Source organism: Aspergillus affinis (assembly GCF_023601865.1).
Source record: "Aspergillus affinis strain CMG 70 chromosome Unknown NODE_78_length_175604_cov_91_438064, whole genome shotgun sequence".
Classification (NCBI taxonomy): Eukaryota; Fungi; Ascomycota; class Eurotiomycetes; order Eurotiales; family Aspergillaceae; genus Aspergillus; species Aspergillus affinis.
Window position 1 is genome coordinate 154,846 of NW_026515859.1, and position 20,759 is coordinate 175,604.

The 20,759-nt window shown below is 47.4% G+C and overlaps 8 protein-coding genes across 8 annotated transcripts; 4 read left to right on the forward strand and 4 right to left on the reverse strand.

The window, feature by feature from the left end:
- Window positions 1-387: 387 nt before the first annotated feature.
- On the reverse strand, window positions 388-1,607 carry KD926_010218 (uncharacterized protein; the record flags this gene model as incomplete). Its single annotated transcript, XM_053102741.1, has 4 exons — window positions 388-628; window positions 679-838; window positions 1,099-1,454; window positions 1,513-1,607. The coding sequence occupies 4 exons, from the start codon at window positions 1,605-1,607 to the stop codon at window positions 388-390; spliced, it is 852 nt and encodes a 283-aa protein (XP_052953866.1).
- A 515-nt stretch (window positions 1,608-2,122) lies between these two features.
- KD926_010219 (alpha/beta hydrolase family protein) lies at window positions 2,123-3,522 on the forward strand (the record flags this gene model as incomplete). Its single annotated transcript, XM_053102742.1, has 2 exons — window positions 2,123-2,862; window positions 2,943-3,522. The coding sequence occupies 2 exons, from the start codon at window positions 2,123-2,125 to the stop codon at window positions 3,520-3,522; spliced, it is 1,320 nt and encodes a 439-aa protein (XP_052953867.1).
- Window positions 3,523-4,491: 969 nt separating this feature from the next.
- KD926_010220 (uncharacterized protein) lies at window positions 4,492-5,281 on the reverse strand (the record flags this gene model as incomplete). The annotated part of the gene is made up of 2 exons (XM_053102743.1): window positions 4,492-5,006; window positions 5,059-5,281. The coding sequence occupies 2 exons, from the start codon at window positions 5,279-5,281 to the stop codon at window positions 4,492-4,494; spliced, it is 738 nt and encodes a 245-aa protein (XP_052953868.1).
- A 3,302-nt stretch (window positions 5,282-8,583) lies between these two features.
- On the forward strand, window positions 8,584-9,507 carry KD926_010221 (putative glycerol uptake facilitator; the record flags this gene model as incomplete). Its single annotated transcript, XM_053102744.1, has 2 exons — window positions 8,584-9,213; window positions 9,274-9,507. The coding sequence occupies 2 exons, from the start codon at window positions 8,584-8,586 to the stop codon at window positions 9,505-9,507; spliced, it is 864 nt and encodes a 287-aa protein (XP_052953869.1).
- Window positions 9,508-10,563: 1,056 nt separating this feature from the next.
- On the reverse strand, window positions 10,564-12,810 carry KD926_010222 (flavin-containing monooxygenase; the record flags this gene model as incomplete). Its single annotated transcript, XM_053102746.1, has 9 exons — window positions 10,564-10,755; window positions 10,837-10,944; window positions 11,008-11,155; window positions 11,219-11,421; window positions 11,490-11,627; window positions 11,684-11,730; window positions 11,796-12,015; window positions 12,120-12,589; window positions 12,648-12,810. 9 exons carry the CDS (start codon window positions 12,808-12,810, stop codon window positions 10,564-10,566), a joined length of 1,689 nt encoding a protein of 562 aa, XP_052953870.1.
- Window positions 12,811-14,298: 1,488 nt separating this feature from the next.
- Window positions 14,299-16,615, forward strand: KD926_010223 (uncharacterized protein; the record flags this gene model as incomplete). The annotated part of the gene is made up of 4 exons (XM_053102747.1): window positions 14,299-14,464; window positions 14,549-15,057; window positions 15,115-15,782; window positions 15,844-16,615. 4 exons carry the CDS (start codon window positions 14,299-14,301, stop codon window positions 16,613-16,615), a joined length of 2,115 nt encoding a protein of 704 aa, XP_052953871.1.
- Window positions 16,616-16,914: 299 nt separating this feature from the next.
- Window positions 16,915-17,980, reverse strand: KD926_010224 (aromatic alcohol reductase; the record flags this gene model as incomplete). The annotated part of the gene is made up of 2 exons (XM_053102748.1): window positions 16,915-17,856; window positions 17,909-17,980. The coding sequence occupies 2 exons, from the start codon at window positions 17,978-17,980 to the stop codon at window positions 16,915-16,917; spliced, it is 1,014 nt and encodes a 337-aa protein (XP_052953872.1).
- A 1,794-nt stretch (window positions 17,981-19,774) lies between these two features.
- Window positions 19,775-20,759, forward strand: KD926_010225 (uncharacterized protein; the record flags this gene model as incomplete). The annotated part of the gene is made up of 2 exons (XM_053102749.1): window positions 19,775-20,238; window positions 20,294-20,759. Coding segments are annotated over 2 exons (846 nt in total), but the record flags the coding sequence as incomplete, so codon positions are not given.

The window sequence follows — 20,759 nt, forward strand, 5'->3', positions numbered from 1 at the left end:
TATCAGATGAGAAAGCCAGTTAAAAAAAATGAATTCAAACAAATATTGTGGCAGAGGCTATCTGAAAACTATGTGCGGCAGTATTACATACGTACGTCGGTGCAAAGCCATCAAAAACCGACCTGATGGCTAAAGCTCATTCCACGCTTCTTGAATGGTGGATTCAAATTTCTCAGTTACCGAGAAGCCCTTTCGCCTCAGATTGTCGAGAATACGACTAATTCCCCCTCTCGGACTGACTTTTCATTTCCATCCCAGCCACATAGAGGATTGGGCCATACAAGATTGCCTCGAGGTGCATGTACTGAATCCGATCCTCGAAGCACTGAATGGCCCTAGTGGCTTGCTCATATCGCATTTGCCGGGACATAGCAGGGAGCGAGCAGTTCAGAGACACCAGTTCGTATCACAAAACATTCTTGATATGTCCACATTGACACAATGGTAGAGAGGCAGCATGCTCGTTGCGATACTGGAGCGAGAGTGAAAATGGATGGTGGCAATAAGATCTCGCTGGAAGCGCGATGCGATATTTGTTAGCTCGAGGCCTCGGAGTTGAGAATAGGACGAGGTATCGTATGAAATGCTTAACGAATCGGTCTGCTTATCGCTCGTCCAAGAGACGATCCTTGGTACCAAGTCAGCAATGGGAAGGACTGCAGCTAGAAGTTAACGTACCAGTATTGTAACTTGGCCCACATTTCCAGATCTTCGATGAAGTACTCCAACATTTGATCTTCAACTTGCTGATGAAGATCGTGGTTGACTTCTTGGAGACAATTTGTTCTAGACCCTAAAGCTTCCAAGCGAGATGCTACTTCAATGTCGATATCCTCCTCTAGACATAAAGCTTTATATGCATAGTACAAGCGTAGTAATGTTCTCAAAGACTTTTCCTGGCGCGTTCTTCGATGATGGACGGAATCGTGCTGTCTAATGGAGGAGTTTACTATGTTGATAAAAGAACGCCAGGAATTTGCAGAGGGGTCAGTAAGGAGCCACGGTGCTCATCAATATCAGTCAATAATAAATTGCTAATGGGGATCATGGACTGCCATACCTCAGCCAGGCTGAGGAGAAGTGAGCTAGCTAATAAACCATCAAACCGATCGCTTTGGGGCTCCTGTAGCTCACTCAAAGTAGCATGTCGCAGCTTAAGCCACTTCGTGTGAATGGCGTTCTTCTCAGAGTTAGACAAGGATATTACGTTTCCGTTGCAACATGCATAAAACCCCCCTAGGACTGATATTGCTTCTTGAGTCAAGGGGTGGTCGTGAATCAAATCTCCGAGCGAGTTAATGAAGAATGCAGACAACAGAATAGGGGAAACCTCCACAGCAAAAAAGAAGACCTGTTCGTACTTCTGGGAAGGTGCTATCGGCAGGTCCCGGGCAATTTTGGGAGTTGTGACTGCCGCAGGAGGAGAGTAGGTGATAAACTGCAGTCTATCTTGCCTAGTAGGCGAAATGCACTCCACTCGCTTCTGCTGGCAGGACTGGCACGGTCGTTCACCAGTGCACTAGAGCAGTCAGGACATCAGGGCCGTTGACCATCTTAGGCGTGGCAATGTACAGTTCTCGCCTACCTTTGTGTGATCTTGGTGGCATTGACGGCACCGATGGCCCAGTCACCGTCTATCAAGTCTAATACACGACATCTTTTCGTGGCCTTGGACTTCGCTGAAATTTTCAAAGCAAGGAAGCAGAGATGAAAAAGAGCGGGGTCCCCGCATGAAGACGGAAGAATGTATAGGTAGGCAAGCGCGCGTGAAGTCGAAGAGCTCTGCGACCGGTTTCTTCCGGATCAGAAGCGAGGGATATAGACCAATCGAACATTGAATTGTCTTCCAAAACACGCTTCTTTCACGCAAAACCTCGGCAACTGGTAGAGCCTGACTGCACTAGTCATTAGAGGGCCCACTTTCGCGATGTCTTCATTATAGCAAGGATACTCGTAGCCATGTCTTTAAAGGGAAATAATACGGCGAAATGAGCGGTCGGCCTTTTTGTTGTCGTATATTTATACAGCCACCCGGATCTGAATTCCGCTTCCCAACAGCTAGTTCCTTTCTTTCATTCTTACCTTCTCCTTTCTTATCCTTGCGTTGCTCTTGGTTTTCGCCATGTTCTTCTGCAAGTTGGTCGCCCTTCTGGGGCTGATGACCGGCACCTTGACTGATGCATTGGATCCTGCCAACTTCAACCTTTCTTTTTCTACTATGCAACAATACGGATGTGACAAAGAGTGCCAGAGGATCTTCGCTCTTGCACAATCCGAAGACAGAAAACAGTTTGGAACCGACTTCGACTTCGACTTCTACGCAACGAGCCCTCACTTCAATGGCTCGCGTCCGGGTGATCTTCTGAAGTTCGAGCCAGTCAATCCCACTACGCTGGACATCGTGTCTGGTGTTAGCGTATATCGCTTCCAGTACACGTCTCAATCTTTGAATAGCACGCTGGTCCCGGCTACCGGCTTCATCGCAATTCCATACGCGTCAACCCGCAATGACAAGAAGTACAAGGTTATTGCCTATGCACATGGAACTATTGGCGTGTTCCGAGGATGTCCGCCATCCAGGGAGCCTACTCTCTACGAGTACGGAAGCTGGAGCCCGCTCATCAACAGAGGATACGCTGTTGTCGCCACGGACTACGCCGGCCTAGGAAACGACTACATTGATCATGAATATCTCAGCTTCCCTGCCCATGCAAACGACCTTTATTACAGCATGGTCGCGGCTCGCCAGGCTTTTCCCACCCTCTTCACTCAGGAATTGATGTCTGTCGGCCTTTCCCAAGGCGGAGGTGCAGTCTGGAAGCTATCCGAAAGTCCTCTGCATCAGACCGGAACAGCTGGAAGGTATGCGGGCACCGTGGCTTTAGCACCCTCTAGCAAGATCTTGACATGACTGTCTTGGGCCTGGAAATCCTGACGAACAGCTCCAACCCCAGCTCATACGATATTATCTACGAGATACCCTGGCTTCCTATCGCTCTCCAGCGGGCATTTCCCAGACAGAAAGTTCCCATGCTTGGCAAGAAGCTTATGGAAAGAGTCGAGCTGGCCACGCAGGCCCAAACATGCTACTACGGCATCTCGTCGCTGATGTATGGTCTACAACCATCTGATATCCTCGGTGACACTGGAATAACCGAAGCTGCTCGCTATCTACAGGAATGGCAAAACCGGGTTGCTCCTGGTCAAGGTGCTAAGGCGACTGGTCCTATTATGATCGTCCAAGGGCTGAATGACACAGCCGTACTGCCTGATATCACTGTCGATGCGTACAGAGATACATGTCGTCACGGAAACGAAGCGCATCTGAGACTTTATGGGGGCCTTGATCACAGTGGTGTGTTCCCAGCTAGCGCAGTTGACTGGCTTTCCTTTATTGATGATCACTTTACCCACCCGAATCGTACTTGTGCTAGGTGCAGCAACCTTATAAGGGTTCCTTTCGACCCTGTGCACATGGTCTCGGCAAAGGAGTCGGATGAGATCACACAGCTTTTCAGTTGAAAAGTGCCATCCATTTGCAGCATTTGAATTGGGAATAAACTCTCGCCACTGCAGAACCAGTCAAGCACACTAGAGCAGAAATTCGAGAAATATACTGAATAGTCTAAGAAATCTATTTTTATTTTTCAACAGGCATCTGGGAAATGTGCATAAAGTAGGAAAATCTCGAAAGTTGATATATAATCGAGTATGCAACTTTAATAGCTCTTCCCATTCTCCTTATTGCGTGGAAAGATAATTCCAACATCAACAAGTAGCGACTACGTAAATCTATTCTCCTCTATCATATCGGAGGAGACCTTTTACAAAATTACGCGCTTCAGCTCGAGGCGGAGGCATGGAGAACAATATTAAAGTCTTGTGATATGTGAGCCTGTTTGAACTACATTTGCTAGTACCATTTCTCTACTCCTTAGGGTTAAATGCTGTTTAGCATTGAAACAGTGTTGATCAAGATATTAAATAGGCTACTTGACAGGGAAAGAAACCAATCTAATTTTGTCAGTCAGAAGACGCTGGGATGCCGACAAGAAAATAACAAAGAAATCGATCTCATTCGGAAGACGAGGGACAGGAAGTCCTCATAATGTATTTATGTTTACTCGGCGCTTGGCTTCGGGAATACATGCCATGGTAACTTCGACTGAAGCCCCTGGTCCATGAGGAATGGGCGACAATTGGAAATTTTATATCGCTATGACACCCTCAACGCCACCTGCGCCAGCTGGAAGAAACATGTCCTCTCGCAAGACGTGACGTAGTTTGATTCAGGTTTCTGAATCTCTCACATCGTATTACTCCAACAGTTTAGCGTAGTATACCATTAGCATCCTCTTCTCGGACAGGTCATCGTACAGGTCAGCGGACACTTAGAGAGCCATTATCAATAGCATTTTGTGAATTTCTTACATACCTTGTTGAATTGCCCTAATTCCGGGCTGAGGTGGATATATGAGATTTAAATACGTTTCATTCTAAATCAATCACGAAGTTCTCTGTTGCGAGAACCGCCACAATATTCCCCGGGTTCGATATAACCTTCTTGTTTGAGCCCGTCACACACCAGCAAGTGCCTGGGTGCTGCTGCCCTGTACCTTCAAAATTCCACGTAAGAGCGACATCTGCGCGTTTCTGGTAATTATTCATCGAATCACAGAGCCCCAGACATTCCGCAAACGTTTTCTGCACCGTGGAAGATAAGTCTTTTTTGTTGGTGGCGTGAATGTCCGCGTCGCAGAAAACATGATAGCTGTCGGAACCTTTATGGATCTCCGTGTTGTTCACGCCTGGGCATGTGTATTTGTCGGCTATAGAGGTGGGAGATGCGTTTTTAGTCCCTGACGCAGTTGACGTTGTCGATGTCGGATTTGACGTGGACGTAGATGGTTCTGGTGTGGACGATGATGATGCAGACGAGGTGAATCCTGCGCCTGAGTCCGTGGAAGTTGGTTGATCTGATGACGATGAGGGGGTAGAATGTGGTCCTTAACGGTCAGAAAAAAAGGATATTTATCCCAGTAGAGCGAAAGAACATACTTGTAAGGGCAACTCCCAAGCCGACAGCCAGGCCGATTACGACAATGGCGACCGCTGCCACTATTCCAATGATTAATTTGCGCTGTGGTTGTTGCTTTTTAGCTGGAGGGTATCCATTAGGAACGGACTCGAGTCCAGGAGGAACCGGCTGAACGACTTGTATCCCCTCATGAACCACCTCCTTCCCATCGTGTGTGATTACCTCCTTGTATGAGTCGCTCATTTTGTGAGGTTAAGAACATTGAAGAACGAAGTTGAGAAGTCAGAAAGGGTTGCAAAAAATTTCCGAAGAGATGATGTTGTTTCAGTGTCCTTCAAAACCCCTAGGGTGGCCTTGCTGTCTGGCGGTTAGAAGCTCGGGCTGATAGGCCTGTGCTGACATGTCCCTGGCAAGACCCTTGTTAGCCAGGGTCCGTCTATTTTAGTCGAATTGTAGTCAATTGAACCGTCAAACCGTGTGGCTGTATTGGTGCCGGCGAGCCGCCTGGGTATCATCCCTTTCTGCCAATGCATCGGTAGTGTATTGAGTGCGACTCATCAAAAGTTCAGCATAGACTCCGCCCCATTTCTAGAGTATGTGCAGGTCGGCATGGGTAAACAAATGATTTTCCTTGGTCGCGATTTATAAAGATATATTGATTTAAGGAGTTTAGGGGAATTTTTTATGAAGGAAAAATTACGAAAAGAAATCCCACTTTACGGTGGTTCTTGGATTGTAACACACTCTCAGGGGCATGAGTAGAGCTGAAATAGTGTCACCTTTTTGACCGCCGTCACAAGGCGTAAGGCTCTCAGAATGCTAGCGAATTCAGCTAATAAGAAGCTAGTGTCCTATTGATCCGTGGTCTACCAAGAGTCCCAGTCTCTTTTGCTTAGTCGATTCTAGTGGCCAATAATAAGCCGCTCCAGAGGGTGGAATGATAACACAGTGATACGAGTTTTTTCGCTACATGTGAAATGCTGACCATAGTAATACGGATACAGAGAGTAGGGGTCGTCAATTGGACCAGGTATTGTAATCTATACGGCTCCTATAATGGTTCGGTGACCGTAGAGGCATTGACCAGGCTACTAGGTATGTATGTCTATGTCAAGCAATCAACAGTCGACTGAGCTATTCCTAGCCAAACCCAGAGCAGAATTAATCACACGGGGAATATGATCGCTTTTCAAGGGCATGTTTAGGACCCTTATTTGTAACTATCTTTCAAATGAAAGCACGGAGTAGTGATTGACGCAATGAACCCGTCATGCAAACTGAGACACCCTTTTCACACCATCTATAAACCACAAATCATACAACTAATAGAGCTTCCTACACTCAGAGCTTCTTCGTAATTAAATCATGTTTTTTTAATGTTACTTTTGAGATTCTATAACGCATTCTTAACTGGATGAAATCATGTAGAGGAAGTGATGTCTGAATGACGCATGTATGGGGGTCAAGATTGGTATTTATTTACACCACCCAGGTCAACTGTTACCTTATAGTTAGTTAGTTCAGAGAACTGCTGACAAAGTGCCTTATTAAAAGTCTTATTAAAACGATGTAAAGGCCTATTGCTGTCGCTTTATCCATCATCTTGTGTTCTAATTCAACTCGAAATTTTGCTAAGTTGACATAGTGAAATTCACCCTTCATATAGAAAGACTTACACTTGCATCTTCTATAGGGACAGGTACGTTCTGTCCACGGTATCATTTGAATTTGCAGCTAACCAAAAGTTTCTTTTGCATCTTTTCTTTTGCCCTGAGTCTCCTCCCGTTATAAGTTGGGCCTATTCATCGTCCTACTCTGGATGATAACCATAAATCGGGTCAGTCATATCTATCATCATATCTGCCCCCGGATTGATGATTATGGCGAAAATACCAGTCACGGTGATATCCTCGATGTTGATGCCGTGGAGGTCGACTGCGTTGTGCTTGATACTCGCCCGGAATATTAGCCTGCCCATGGTGTTCCTGCCGGCGCAGAGGCCGGAAGTGGCGGGGCGGGCCTACGTTGTAGCCGTAGCCCGTTCTCCGCCATTCCTTGTAAGTATCGTACATCTCCCCGCGAAACCTGGCATATATCCCGTTGATGTTTCTATCAACTGCTTTGTAGGTGTAGAATGGAGCGATCCAGTATATCCCGCCATACCACGGCAAATCTTCCTTGTCAGTTATCATTGCGGTTCTGTGGTCGACAGCCTGAATCAATATGCGAAGAAGTTCCAAAGCACCGTAGCTTCCCGACCAGATGTGCACGAACATGTATCAATAGACAACGTTTGAGTCCCTGGCGCGAACTCTGATGGGTACATGCTCATTCCAAACATATCGAGTGTTGGAGTTAAAGGCTCGAGGAGGCGCCTGTGAATTACTCATTTTCAGGGTTTGGTTTTTCAGAGGATATCACAAGTAGAATTCAAGCTCGTCTGGGCCAGCCTTGAAAGGAAAAATATGTGTGTAGGTTCAAGCCTCTGTGGAGGTCTATTGTCTTGATACTCACAAATTTCGGCGCTGACCAAAGGAGGGTTATCCTGGTGTTGATAGAGAGGCACAATACATTTTCTGTTTGCGTGATAATTACTTGTATGTGTAGGTCGGGTACTGATTAGGTTCAGTAATTTGTTTTGAATAATCGAGGGAAAAGCCTATATAATGTAATAAATCCCCGCTTCGAAAAGAAGTTCATGGTATGTTCCTGATCCCAGGGTTGATCTCCAGGATGTATATCATTTAACAGGAACTATGCGGGAAAGACTTGAGATTTAACACGGGGCTTACAATTTCTATGATATCCCCCGAGCCCAGGACACATAGCCGACTCATATTGAAGAGTCTATTGGTCTGATTATCGAGTCTAGCTACATGGAACTCGAGCGCTTCTGATGGCGCAGATTCAGGTACTGTGTAACTAAGCTGAGGGACATGCAATAAACAGCAGTGGCCATGTGCGATGATTCATTTTGACAATTGACTTGTATGTTCTAGTACTGAAGCTCCATTATCTAATACAACTCCCATATTTTCCGGCTCTGCGGTTGAGATGAGAACATCATGGAACTTCCCACAGAGCCGTGTACGGTATGAGGTGATTTTCCAGATGTCCCAGTTGATCTAGGAGGGCACAACTTCACAACTCATCTTAATTAGTCAAGCGTCGTCCCGAATCTTTGTTTCTCATTCTGAGGCGCTGAATAGATGGAATGCAATAGATTTGGAGAAGGTGTAGGTACTGTATTATTCTATGTATGGACACTGGTTCTTTCCGAATCGGTTGTCAATTTATCCTTCCCAGTGATGCTATCTACCTGTGTTTACTCCGGAGTATATTGTGTAGCAAAGCCGCGGACTACCCAATTCGGTAACCCGGGAAACCCCACAGTGGCGCCCAGCCACACCTTAACAGCTGAGTCAGCCAGCGCTAGGAGGCGGTGAGGGAGGGTGTTATGATCTTATCAAGTTATCTCGCTCCTCCTGGTCAACAACAATCCACCCCCCCTTCGCACGCCGTCCTCTCGCCGGAACCGGGATATCATGTCGTTTATTCGCAGATTTGCCTTCTCAAGGAGAGATCTGAAGCCATATGTTGCAGAGTTTCTCGGCACAGCTCTCCTGATCGTGATCGGAGACGGCGTGGTCGCCCAGTGTCTCTTGTCCGATTATCAATATGGCACCTGGCTGTCGATCAACATCGCTTGGGCCGCAGCCGTCTGCATTTCTGGGTACCTTTCTGACCCCGGTCCCACCATCAATCCGGCCGTCACCATCTGTCTGGCCCTTGTTCGTCCCACGCCCGGTCAATGGAAAAAGCTGCCGGGTAAAATCTTCGCCCAGGTCCTGGGAGGTTTTGTCGGTGCCGCTTTGGTGTACATAAATTATCGTTCCGCCATTGAAGCTTGGGATCCTGAGTATACTATCCCCGGAGGATCGATTTTGAGTCCCACTGGTCACCACTCTGCCGGCATTTTCTCGACTTATCCGGCCGCGCATTATTCATCGAACTGGGAGGCCGCATTCTCGGAATGGATCGGTGCTGCGGTTCTGATGTTTGGGTCCCTGAGTATCTCGGATCCGGCGAATGGCGCTCGGTTCCAATCCCAGCAGATTTCCGTGTTCTTGCTTATGACCGCCATCGGTGCCGCCTTGGGCTGGCAGACTGGCTACGTAAGTGATGCGCCTTGGTTAATCCCGATCTGAGATTCCGGCAAGCTGATTACATTCCAGGCTATCAACCCAGCTAGAGATCTCGGCCCCAGACTTTTCTCTGCCATCGTGTATGGAAGAGAGGTCTTTAGCGCGGCCAACTACTATTTTGTGGTGCCAATATTTGCCCCGATTGTTGGCTGCATTGTCGGTGCCACTGTTTACGACTCTGTCCTTTACGAGGGCGATGGTTCTCGCGTGACGGATGCTCTCGACAAGGCTGAGCAGCGCGACGGAACCCTTCGCTTGGACTAAATGTGCTTTATCGGTGCAACCTGCAACTGATGAGCGAGGATTTGCATTAGTCAATATGTGCAAACCTAGTCGCACTACAAATCGCTATCACTATATCCATTGATATCAAATATTGACAGCGAAGAGATTGTTATATATACGCGGAACACCTCTTCATTTTGGGTAGGAGAGAGACTGATACATCGCCCCTGTTTTCTGCTTTGAACATGATTTCCACAGCAAGCGAGAATGACATAAGCGAATTTCCATGTTGTGATTTTGTTTTCTGCCTTTTAACTATAGATAATTTTATAGATTCGATCTATATTGCGGCAAATACTATGAATTTTTATCTGGTCTAGCGCCTTTCAGTTTCACTGAATTTTCTCTTGTTTCCTTCATTAACGAGTCACTTCCACGCGCATCATTGTTCTCTTCACTAAATGCTTTGTTGTGGTTGATACTGGGCCCACAAATCTGGATTTGACGTTAAACGTCGTAAGAACTCTAGTACCCGCTCGGGCATTATTTGAAATTCTTTACACTCCTTGTCCTCTTTTTTGTTTCTTGGGGGTTTTTTTTTGGTTTTTTAATAATCGTCATTCTTGATCTAAGCAATGTGAGTTAGGTTACCTTAGCCGGCTTTTAATGACCCGAAGTTGCCAAGCAAAATTTACACTTGAGCGTTTCCAACAATCAAATACTAAAATTTTGATTATAATTACATTCGGAATGATTCCATACTCTTCATTTAAAGATAGCATTATTAATTTTAAAACCACGCTACCTGGAGTTTTGAATAATATATACGTGACAAGTACTTTGAGACTGCGTCCAAAAGCCAAAGCAATTTTAGATAGATGATTGAGATTCCATTGTTTATTCTAACATAATATACTTCTCCTCTAAGTGACAGTGCTCTCTCTGTGTTTCTTTTCCTTCTTCTCTTTATTTTATCTCGCAAAATATCATACCATGTCCCATTTAACATCTCCATGCAATAACATCATGGCCTTCAATTTCGGCAAGGGTAACCCCAAAAAAATGACCTAGAAAATCACCAGGCTATCAATCATCTCAGATGACCTTCGCATACAATGACCCAAGTGACATGTGAGTCGGGATCTGTGAGATCCACTCATCCGGTTCCAGTCCGGTACCAGTCAGCGGCTGAAGTCCGTACAGCCAGAGGCCGAAAGCGAGCAAAAGTGCCAAAGCAGCAATGAGCATGATGAAGGCAGAATCTCTTCCCTTGGGCTTCGTGGAGAACTGTAACTTAAAGTCAGCAATCCGGTTTTCCTCTAACATAAAGCTGGTGGGTAACCGAATTGTTGCCGACGGGAGACTAACCTCATAGGACCAGTCCTCTAATCCAGCGATTTGAGTCGTCCACCACATGTAGAATGAGCTCCAGGGATAGACCACCCAGTTGCGGCCAGTTTTGCTATCAATGTACCACTTGTGATCTGTTAGCCTTTTCCTTGAAAAAAAATCTATGAAAGGGAGTGCTGATTGACTCACGCTATTGCAGGAGTTCGTGAATACAGTTTTAGACAACTTATCTTGCAGCTTTTCGTTGTAGGATTTCTCACTCTCGAGTCTTGGCTCTACACAGAGCGCTGATCCAGAGATGATGGGTTTGATTACTCGGGTTATGAGAACCGCGTAACTTTGGTTTCTAAGTTAGCTGGACTAAAGCCTTTGCTATCATTTATCTTAGTCGGGCGGTTACCTCTCAATAGAGTGGACGGCAGAGGTATGCCCACGTCCGGAATTTGGGCCCAGAATGTAGAAGAAGTTGGGGAATCCTGACATGCCGACGGTATTGAATGCTTCGATGTAGCCCATTTCGTTCCAGTGGTCGGTCCGGCTGCGTCCGTGGCGACCTTGCAGATGCGCGTCGTGTTGAGTCAAGGAGAAACCATTGGCAAGAATCTGTTCATCCAATAATTAGATAAGATGATCTGTATGGAGGAAAAGATCTTATAGGGACCAGTTCGTACTATCACATCGGCAGGGTATTTTGTGCCCGATTTGGTTGAGATAGAATGTTCGTCAAGGGACTCGACAGGATCATTGGTAAGGTGAACATTATCACGCTGCAAACTGGGCACGTAGCCAGCATGGTCAAAGACTCTTCTCTGTAATTATTTTATTAGTATTGTCATATCTATACAGGTCACGAGGGAGTGTGTACCTTGCATCCGACTTCAGCCTTAGGCATCAACAAGGGCCAGTATTTTGCTGTCGTTCCAGTTCCAATCTTAGCTGCATTCGACGACTGACTGATTCGATCGTGGTGTTCTTACCCGGTGCACTTTCTTTGATATAAGACGTGCTGATGTCCGATGTTTGTTTTCTCATTTTTGCACCGTTGTCCGTAAGATTGAACTGTGGAGTCGAGGTTTCGAGGTACAAGAAGGTCAAAAGCCTCAACATGAATAGGATACCCGGGATATATCGAAACGCCACCTGCCATAGCGGAGTAATATCTGTATTTCCACCACCGGGAAGGAAATATTGTGGTGACTATGAACAATATATTAGCCTAAGCTGTCAGAATGTAGTACACGAGACCCTACCCGTATTATTTGAGTTATCGAGCGAGCTTCTTTTGCTATGGTAGGTATTACCTGTGTGGCCGAGGCTAACGGCGCTATTAGCGGAGGATTGTTAACAGGGGAGAAAAGCATACCGCCATTCCCAATGACAATAACATTCTTATCGCGGAGAGAGACGCCGTGATCCCATCGTGCCGTGTGAATGATATCTCCGGCGAACTTGTCCTTCCCCGGTGCGGTGAAAGGCATCGGATTTGTCAATGCCCCAACAGCGGAGATCAGTACACTACAGGTCTGGACATACTCCTGGCTTGTATTGACGTCTCTTAGTTTGACAGACCAGGTTTTTGTGTTTTCGTCCCAGTGGCCCCCAATCCAGTCGGTATGTCCCACCAAATGTCGGGATACATTCAACCGCGAGGCCACGCCGTCGATATACTTCAGCACCTCGCTCTGTTTGGGAAACAGATTGGTGAAGTCAGGATTCGGTGCGAAGGAAAAACTGTAGAACACGGCTGGGATGTCAACACCACATCCAGGGTCTTTGTACCGGTTTGTTAGCTCCAGCTCAAAGAATCCTTGATAGGCACTATAGCATACATGTGTTGGCACGCCAGGTTCCTCCAAATCCTGACCCTCGCTCGTACACAACAAAGTCGTCACATCTTAGGTTCTGCTTCAGCTGGCATGCCATAGCCAGGCCCGAGAAGCCGGCACCCACGATGACGACTTTTTTAGAGGGGAGGGTCTTCAAATCAGTCATGATTGATAATTGCCCGTCTTTAATGGGTCATAACAGTTTATCCATCTAAAGGAAAGTACTCTGATGATTTGTTCAAATCACTCGAGCATGGATGGGGTTTTTATCTTTCGGCTCGTCTAATTAGATGCAGAAAAATTAATCAACTGTTGTCATAGATTACAAAATCCCTCGGTATAGTGCCTTGCGTCAGCACGCCACTATTCATGTGCAGATTGAGTCAAAAAGGATTGGGTGTGGCAAAGCTAAACTCTTGTCTTGTTCGAAGGGATAGAGTATACGATTAATGCTACAGTTCTGGGTATACCAACAGGTTAGAGATCACTCATTTGCTTAGACGTCGGACAACCTTCTGAAGTTCGTCTTTGAAGTGTGTCTAGACTATTACCTGATTAGGCCGAATTTTTATTGCAGATTCTCCACTGTCGGAATGTTAGAAAGTGGCATGCTAAGATTTCTATTCCGATTGGACGTGCGCAAGGAGAGCAGGGTGGAGATGATTCCGATATGAAGTCAGGAGAAAACATAGAGTTCTTCCACGCACATGTCTTGGTGAGATGCTAAACCGGCCGGAAATCTTCGATAGGCGACCGGCTTAGGAGTAACTTACAACTAGAAGTGACGTAGAGTTACAGTGAGACAGCAATATTGATAGGCTCTATTATTAGCTTAGGGGTCAAACTTAATCGATCGGAGATGGCGAGATGACGATTTTGCCGTGCAACGAATCATAAACCCTACTGCTGTATCAAACATGAGTCTGTTTAAATGTCGCATATACAATCAATGTTCATTTTTTTTATTATGCACGATTGGCCAAAACAAGAAACATGCGGAGATGATGGCTAACTACGCTGTCATCATGTATGTATTTATATTAAGCTAGATCATTTGCGGCTACAAGGGAACGGGTTTTTGTTCAGCCTATGAATTCTGACCGACTGGTAGGGTGTCAGGGGATCTATATGTAAGGTATTGATAACCGTTGTGCCTCGTAAAAGACTGAGGGATGTAAGGGCGTGGCGGTTGCCAGCGCTGACTAATGATTTCCAAGGGAAGATGGGGATGTAGAAAGGGTTGGAAAAAAAGCAAAGACGTCATTTAGTGGCGGTGACAGCTGTCGATGCGAGGAATACATATCCTGCATGCGCCTTTCCTAGGAAACGTCCACCGTGGTTCGCATTGAATAATCTACATTCCTCATCGGATCCACCTGTCACTGGGATGACACTATCCGCGAGATAAGCCATTCAATGGTATAGTACCCACATGAACCGCTACGTGATTACCAGTAATCTAGGGCTAACTTTGTTGTTCCCGAGGATATGCCCAAAGCTTTCTTAAAGGCTCTTTTTGTCTTTCTCCTTACATGCTTGGCATCTGTCGTGATAGCCCACGTCAGCTCGTGCAGATCACTTCTGGATTCTTCAATGCCTCGCTCTAACAGACATACCACTACCCTCCATTTCATACTCACAGGCTGCCCTCGACATGAGGACCACACTCATTGGAGCTAGAATCCTTCGTCTATTCCGATCCGAAAATATGGAGATCTTCTCGGTGTGTGGCTCTCGTTGGTTGAGCGGACTGGGTGAGTTCTGGGTAGCAGGGCGAAGACTTGAATGGAAGTTCAACCGAGCACGACCAGATCATTTCGGTATGCCCGATGGCAGTATATGAAGCCCCCTGAGCCCCTCTGTGTCCTTGAAAACGCAACTTCCGAACTCATGGTCAATTACAGCCCTCAGTTTTGCAGCACAAGCGTTCATTATGCCTTGGAAGACCATATACTATTGCCTGTTTCTGTCGGCCGCATTATTATTGAAAAACCTGCACCCTGACTGGAAGCAACTTCTGTTCCTCTCTGGATTGAGTGTGGTTGTTGGCAATGTGTGTCTTCTTTTGAAGCTGCTCGTCGCAGCTTATCTATGGCGACGTTTGGTCTTGCTTGACAACTCCAATGGAAAAAATAAGTTCTTAGGGCAGCCACTCCTCTTCCCTGCCCGGCTTTCCCATGCACGCAGGTTTCCTGCAACTGAACGATACAACTACTGGTACGATTACTTCATGGTTGGTATACCTGTTGGTCTTCGTGGCCGCATCGGGAATCTTCTTTCTATAGATGCTGTCCCAGCTTCGGAAAGTCAGAGAGACAAATGCTGGTTCACCATTGATCCGGGTTACTATCTCAACTGGGGAAGCGGTGATCTTTCCTTGGAGGAGAAGCTACATAAATTTTTGGAATCTCAGGTAAGTACGAGGTTACCTATCTGTATAGTACAGAAGCTCACTATCCGTCACGCTCAGGGTGAAAATCCACAGGAGTTCCCATATGCATATCTGATCAGCGTCCCTCGCTTTCTATGCTTCCAGAAAAGCGCAATCAGTTACTGGTATCTCTACAACTCGGAAAGGAATCTGACTGCAATGATCATGGAAATCAATAACTCTTTCTTCGAGAAACGCAACTTTTTCTTCCGTGTGACGGGTGATGATCTCACCGTCGACGACCCGGAGAACGAGCCCAAGGACACAATAGCCATGACCAAGCAACAGGCAAGCCCCGTTCCTATCCGGTTCCTGTCTTCTGCGCCCCAAAGCAAGCACTACAAAGGGTCCTGGGAGAAATTAATCTTCGGTTCACCTTTTGAGAAGGTAGGAGGAGGAATGACTGCTAAGTTCATGGACCCTCTTGCAGGCCCTGCTCTACAGTCCAATCTGAGTTCAAACACCCCTGAGGGCCAGGTCAAGGTTACAAGTCGCCTTGCTTCCTGGGGTGCCCCTGTTGATCCGTTGTCTGCTAGTGGACGTAAAATCGCTGGCTTTATTGCTCGGTGGACGCACGTTGGAGCGTTGTCTGCTCCTCGCATTGTCTATCAGGCCGTTCGGATCCGCTTTCGAGGAAAGATGAGATACCTTCAAAGACCGGAAGTGCGATCTGGGAGTAATCCGCGTAAACCAACTAGTGTCGAGCGGTAAGTGGTTCTTTCATTTTGCTATATGCACCATGTGACTAACAATTTACGTCATTGGTAGTACATTGGAGCACTTCTTCAGAGAGTATCTATCACAGCTCGCAAATAACTGCACGTTCCCCCTGGCGATCAAATATATGCCTCCAACCTCTGTTCACTTTGAACCGATCGTTTTTCAAGCAGCGGTATCTCCAACATCCGATCCTCCCCAAAATCTGACCCTCCAGCCTTTATCCTTCCGGTTTTACACCTCTTTCTTTGAACAACCAGACCCCAAGACTGCCTTCAGTATGGAATCAACGCCATCTCCAACAGACTCAGACCAAGAGTCCCGCCGCCTCTCAGTCTCCGACATCTCGCTCTTGGATAAAGTGCTTGCCACCTCCGGGCAGACCGTAAATGCAGAAATAGCCAAGATCAAGCCTCTCCAAGCATCTCAGGGCTTAGAAAAAACCATATTCGAAACAACGATCTCTTTCTTGCGCCGTTCATCGTCGCGCACGTTCATGGACAACTTCGTGGAGCATAACTTCTCTGCCGAGAAACAGCGAGAGTACAGAGCTAGCTTGCTGCACTATCTCTTGTCGCGTCGGCTCCCAATCGAATCTCAGGCGATTGTGGCACAACTATTTATAGCGGCGCGAGTGGCAATCGTAAACGCTGTTTTGCATGCTACATACCAGATTTGGGCCAGGGAGCCGGTGATCCAAAGTCTGCGGAGTATGTTCATCACTCCTGCCACTGGAACCATGGCTTACGCTGGGTGGGATGCGGTCCACAATTATATTGGGGAGTATTACTTGAATCCCTTTGCGTGGGGCGAGGGTCTCTAAGGAACGAAAAAAGTTTGAATGGTGGCGCCGTTGCTGGGAAACTTGGGAATAATTCCGGGGTAATGGCCAGGTTAACTGGTAACACTCTTGGGCGTTTTAAGCTTCTGATAATCCGGGATCCGACGATTGAGCCGTGGATCTTTTATCTTTGGGCTAGTTAAATTGATCTTCAGTAATAGGGTACAAGACTGCATGATAATGCCAGGTTTTTTGCGTAATACGGTGAACATTCTAGAGTCAATTTACGATGTCAAATTTCGAAATATGCTGGCACTCGGACAGGAACAACATCCCCTCTCTCAATAAGGCAACTCCTGGTTCTCTCCCATGCGAACCCCGATCGCAGTATACTCGTCCAGATCCTCAACCGGTAATCCAAGGACCTTGTTTTGCAGCTCGTACTTAGATTCCAGATCAGCATCGCCATTGGGGAAGAACATCCGACTGTACAACTGCTTTGCAAACCCGGCCATAAAGTTACCCTGCATCACCGCAGCGTGACCCTCCTTCCATCGCTCCTCGGACGACTCGTGCGTAATGGTCCAGTCGGCATCCGTAGTGCCGGTCACACGCTTGACGCTCTCAAACATGTCGCGCTGGCTGAGTCGGAAGCTCGAGATATAGACGGGACCGTTCCGGAATTGGGACAGCGTAGGCGACTTATCCGTCTCGTCGTCCGGGACTTCCTTCAGACTCAACAAGCTGGCCAACGCTCGGCCGCACTGAGGCCAAGTGCTCGTATTCATGGGGGCATTTCCATCATCGAACAGGATCAGCGACCGGTTCTGGAAATCGAACCCAAATCGATCGGGACCGCCTCCCAAGCTGAACTCGTACCAGAAACTGCAGTTCAGGAGCAAGTACGAGCTCACACCAAGTCTCTCGATCTCGGCGCAGGTGTCTTGATGGCTGAAAAGGGTGTCTTCCAGGAGTTTCGGGTTCTGCGAGTCGTGGCCGAACCAGTTCGGTTGGATATAGGGCACCCCGGCCTTCGCGGCGGCGCGCACTAGCTTCTTGGTTGTGTCTCTGGGCGCCAGCACTGCCATCGTGATGATCAACACTTGCTGCCCGCGCAGAGCTTCCACCAGCGCCGAGTCATCATCGCCGCTATAGTCGACGCGTACGATCTGGACACCCTCTGGGAGCTTGTTGGTGCTGTTCGGCCGGGTGATCGCCGTCACGGTGTGCTTTCCTGTCCTGAGCAGGTGCTCTGTTACGTGCTTTCCGACTTGGCCGCCAGCCTGTTATTCTGTTAGAAAGAACCCATTATCTTATCTCAAGGATAAGACATACTCCGACAACGGCCACTTTTACAATGCGGTTTGTGAAGCCCTGGGGCTTGTCCTTGGCGTATTCTTGGGTCATGGTGGCTGGATGAATCAATGATAGGAATAGATACTTGAGTGTTGTTTATATGATGTTGTGGGAATACCTGGTGCAAGGAATAAGCTGCCAAGGATGAATAAATTGATTGGATTGATGATAAAGATGATCAACTATCCAGGAGTCGAAGAAGGCCTTTCACGTGATCTTCAAGCGATTTCATGAACCTTCCGCTTCGTATGGAGATCTTCGGGACTTGTCTGTAGCTATTTATATTGCGAGGGGGTTAATTATAAATCATCATGCTTATTTCCAGAGCCCTAAATGCGTCCCGGGATGGACATATCGGGCCTGTCGGAAATACCGGCCTTAAGCGCGCAGACCGACGGGGCGAAAGACTGACAAGCGCCACATGGTCGATCTCAAGTGCCATTCAGAGTGGAAAACAATGTCGATTGTTCGCGCGACTCTTCCAGCTTAGTTCTGTTCGTGTTGAAACCGATCCTGTCATTTTCTCAGATTCTGCGGACATATTCCACTATTGATTCCTAATTGTAATAAGCTCGGCCCTCAAACTTCAAGATATATTTTACATACACACCTGACTGGAGGAGCAGATAGCATTTTCCATTGATATTAGGTGTTTTAGAGCTAAGCTCGCATGAGTGATAGATCTGTTCTGCTCGGGTCACCGGGGGATGGGAATCAATCGATGTTAGAGTCACAAGTATGAACTACGAACCTGGGGCTTTTGCTTTGAGCTCAGAATGTTCTGACAGGCGTACAATCGGTTGTTCGTCATACTCAGTATGGGGGTGCATGGAACCGAGAGATTTCTAGCCTATGTAAGGATCGCCATTGCAGACGTACCTCTGGAGAATGCTGTTACTTCTATACTTACTTTTAAATCTCTAATTGTAGTTGTTGGATTGTCGTGATGCAAAATCGGCCGAACTGTTACTTTGATGCCCCGAATAATATTCAAAACCAATGGTTCTATTCGTAATAGCATGGCTAGGTCAGGCGCACCGACTTTCCAGAATACAGACTTCGAGGAATCGTTTGTCTATCCGTTCTTCTTTTCCTCTCTTCAATGAATAGCTGAGCTGCCAAGTCCTACTCAATCTTTCGGGATGATTTCTCCTTGAATATTATCCACTCGACTCTCTTCTCATGGTTTTGTGCCAGACATTGAAGGCTTGGGTTTCGGATTCCTCATCAAACGCCAGTTCTTGTGCACAATTTCCCACTGTTCCTCAGGGTAGAGGCGGTGTGCGAGTTTGAGCACAACACTTGACTTTTTGTTATCACTGGCCGTCCTTTTTTAAAAAAAAGAATTGGCTGTTCTACCGATATCTCCTGGATCCATCGTCTTTATATTCGACGGGGCGATGCGGTCATCTAGTCTATCCCGCTTAACTGAAAGTAGCAGCGACTGATCATCAAGTCAGCCTTGTTTCTTGTGGATCCTACCTCTGTATATGAACTATATCTTTCCAGCTGACAGATCAAACTACTCCCTGGGGAAATCGCCCGGCTATACTCCGTACATGAGGAGGCACCTAAAGTCTCCGACCCTCGTGTCCAGCCTCGTATCCACGGCGGCTCCGATGCCATCAACACTTTATTCGTTGGAAGCCTGGAGACCAAGATTCCATCTCTTCACTCTATGTGCCACTTTCCATTCTTCAAAATGAAAACAGAGAGAGGCTAAAAGCTTTATATACCGCGCACAAGACATCACAATCACATTCCTCTCTCTACTCTCGTCACCCCATCCATTCATACCTACACACATATATATCGAACCCCAATCAATCCTCCTCAGGCATCTCAATGTCTGTCCCCACATCCTCTACCCTCCAACCGGCAGAAATCGGCTTCTCCCGGTCCAACTGGACCCAATACCTCGCCTACCGACCGCTCTACCCACCCTCCTTCTACGAGCGCATCTACACCTACCACGCCGCGAAGCCTCTAGCTAGCTGGACACACGTGCATGACAACGGGACAGATTGCGGCATCGTAGCTTCCAGCCTGTCCTCCCGATTCGCGCACGTCACAGCGTCCGATCCGAACGAGAAATACATCGATATTGCGCGGAAAATGTTGCTCGAAGGCCACCAAGGAAAAAGTGTCTCGGAGATGGAGAAAAGATTTACCTTCCTCCAGGAACCAGGGGAGAAGAGCTCGCTTGGTTCTAAGACGGTGGATTTGGTTTCCTTCTGTGAATGTGTGCATTGGATGGATACTCGCACCTTTATTAGCGAGGTCGCTGGGGAGTTGAAGGTCGGAGGTACGTTGGTTCTCTCGCATTATGCTTTCCTGAGGATCATGGGGAATGAGCGCGCACAGAGAGTCTGGGAGGAGATCCAAGCGATCTGGATGCGAACTATTTGGCAGGAAGGACCGCCAGGAAGCACCTAGGAACGGAACTGAACTCTACGGTCTACGTGGGGAGTTGGAAGGGGCCCGAATGGCCCTGGATCGGGCGAAGCCAACCCCGATCACGGTCTTCTCAGATAGCCAGGCAGCTATTCAAGCCGTGCGCAACCCTGGCCGGCCATCAGGCCAGTACGCACTGCAGGCTATCTATGGGAGGATTAGGGCCCTGAGGAACGAGGGCCTGAAAGATGCTGAACTGCGTTGGATCCCCGCTCACATCGGGGTGGAAGGAAGCGAAAAGGCGGACAAGGCAGCCAAGGAGGCTGCGATAAGAGGAGTTGATATAAGCTCAGTGAGGACGCGGGATCGACCGATTATACGGCTCGCAGCTGCAGCTAAAAGAGATGTCCGCCAACGCTTGCGTACGGAGTGGACA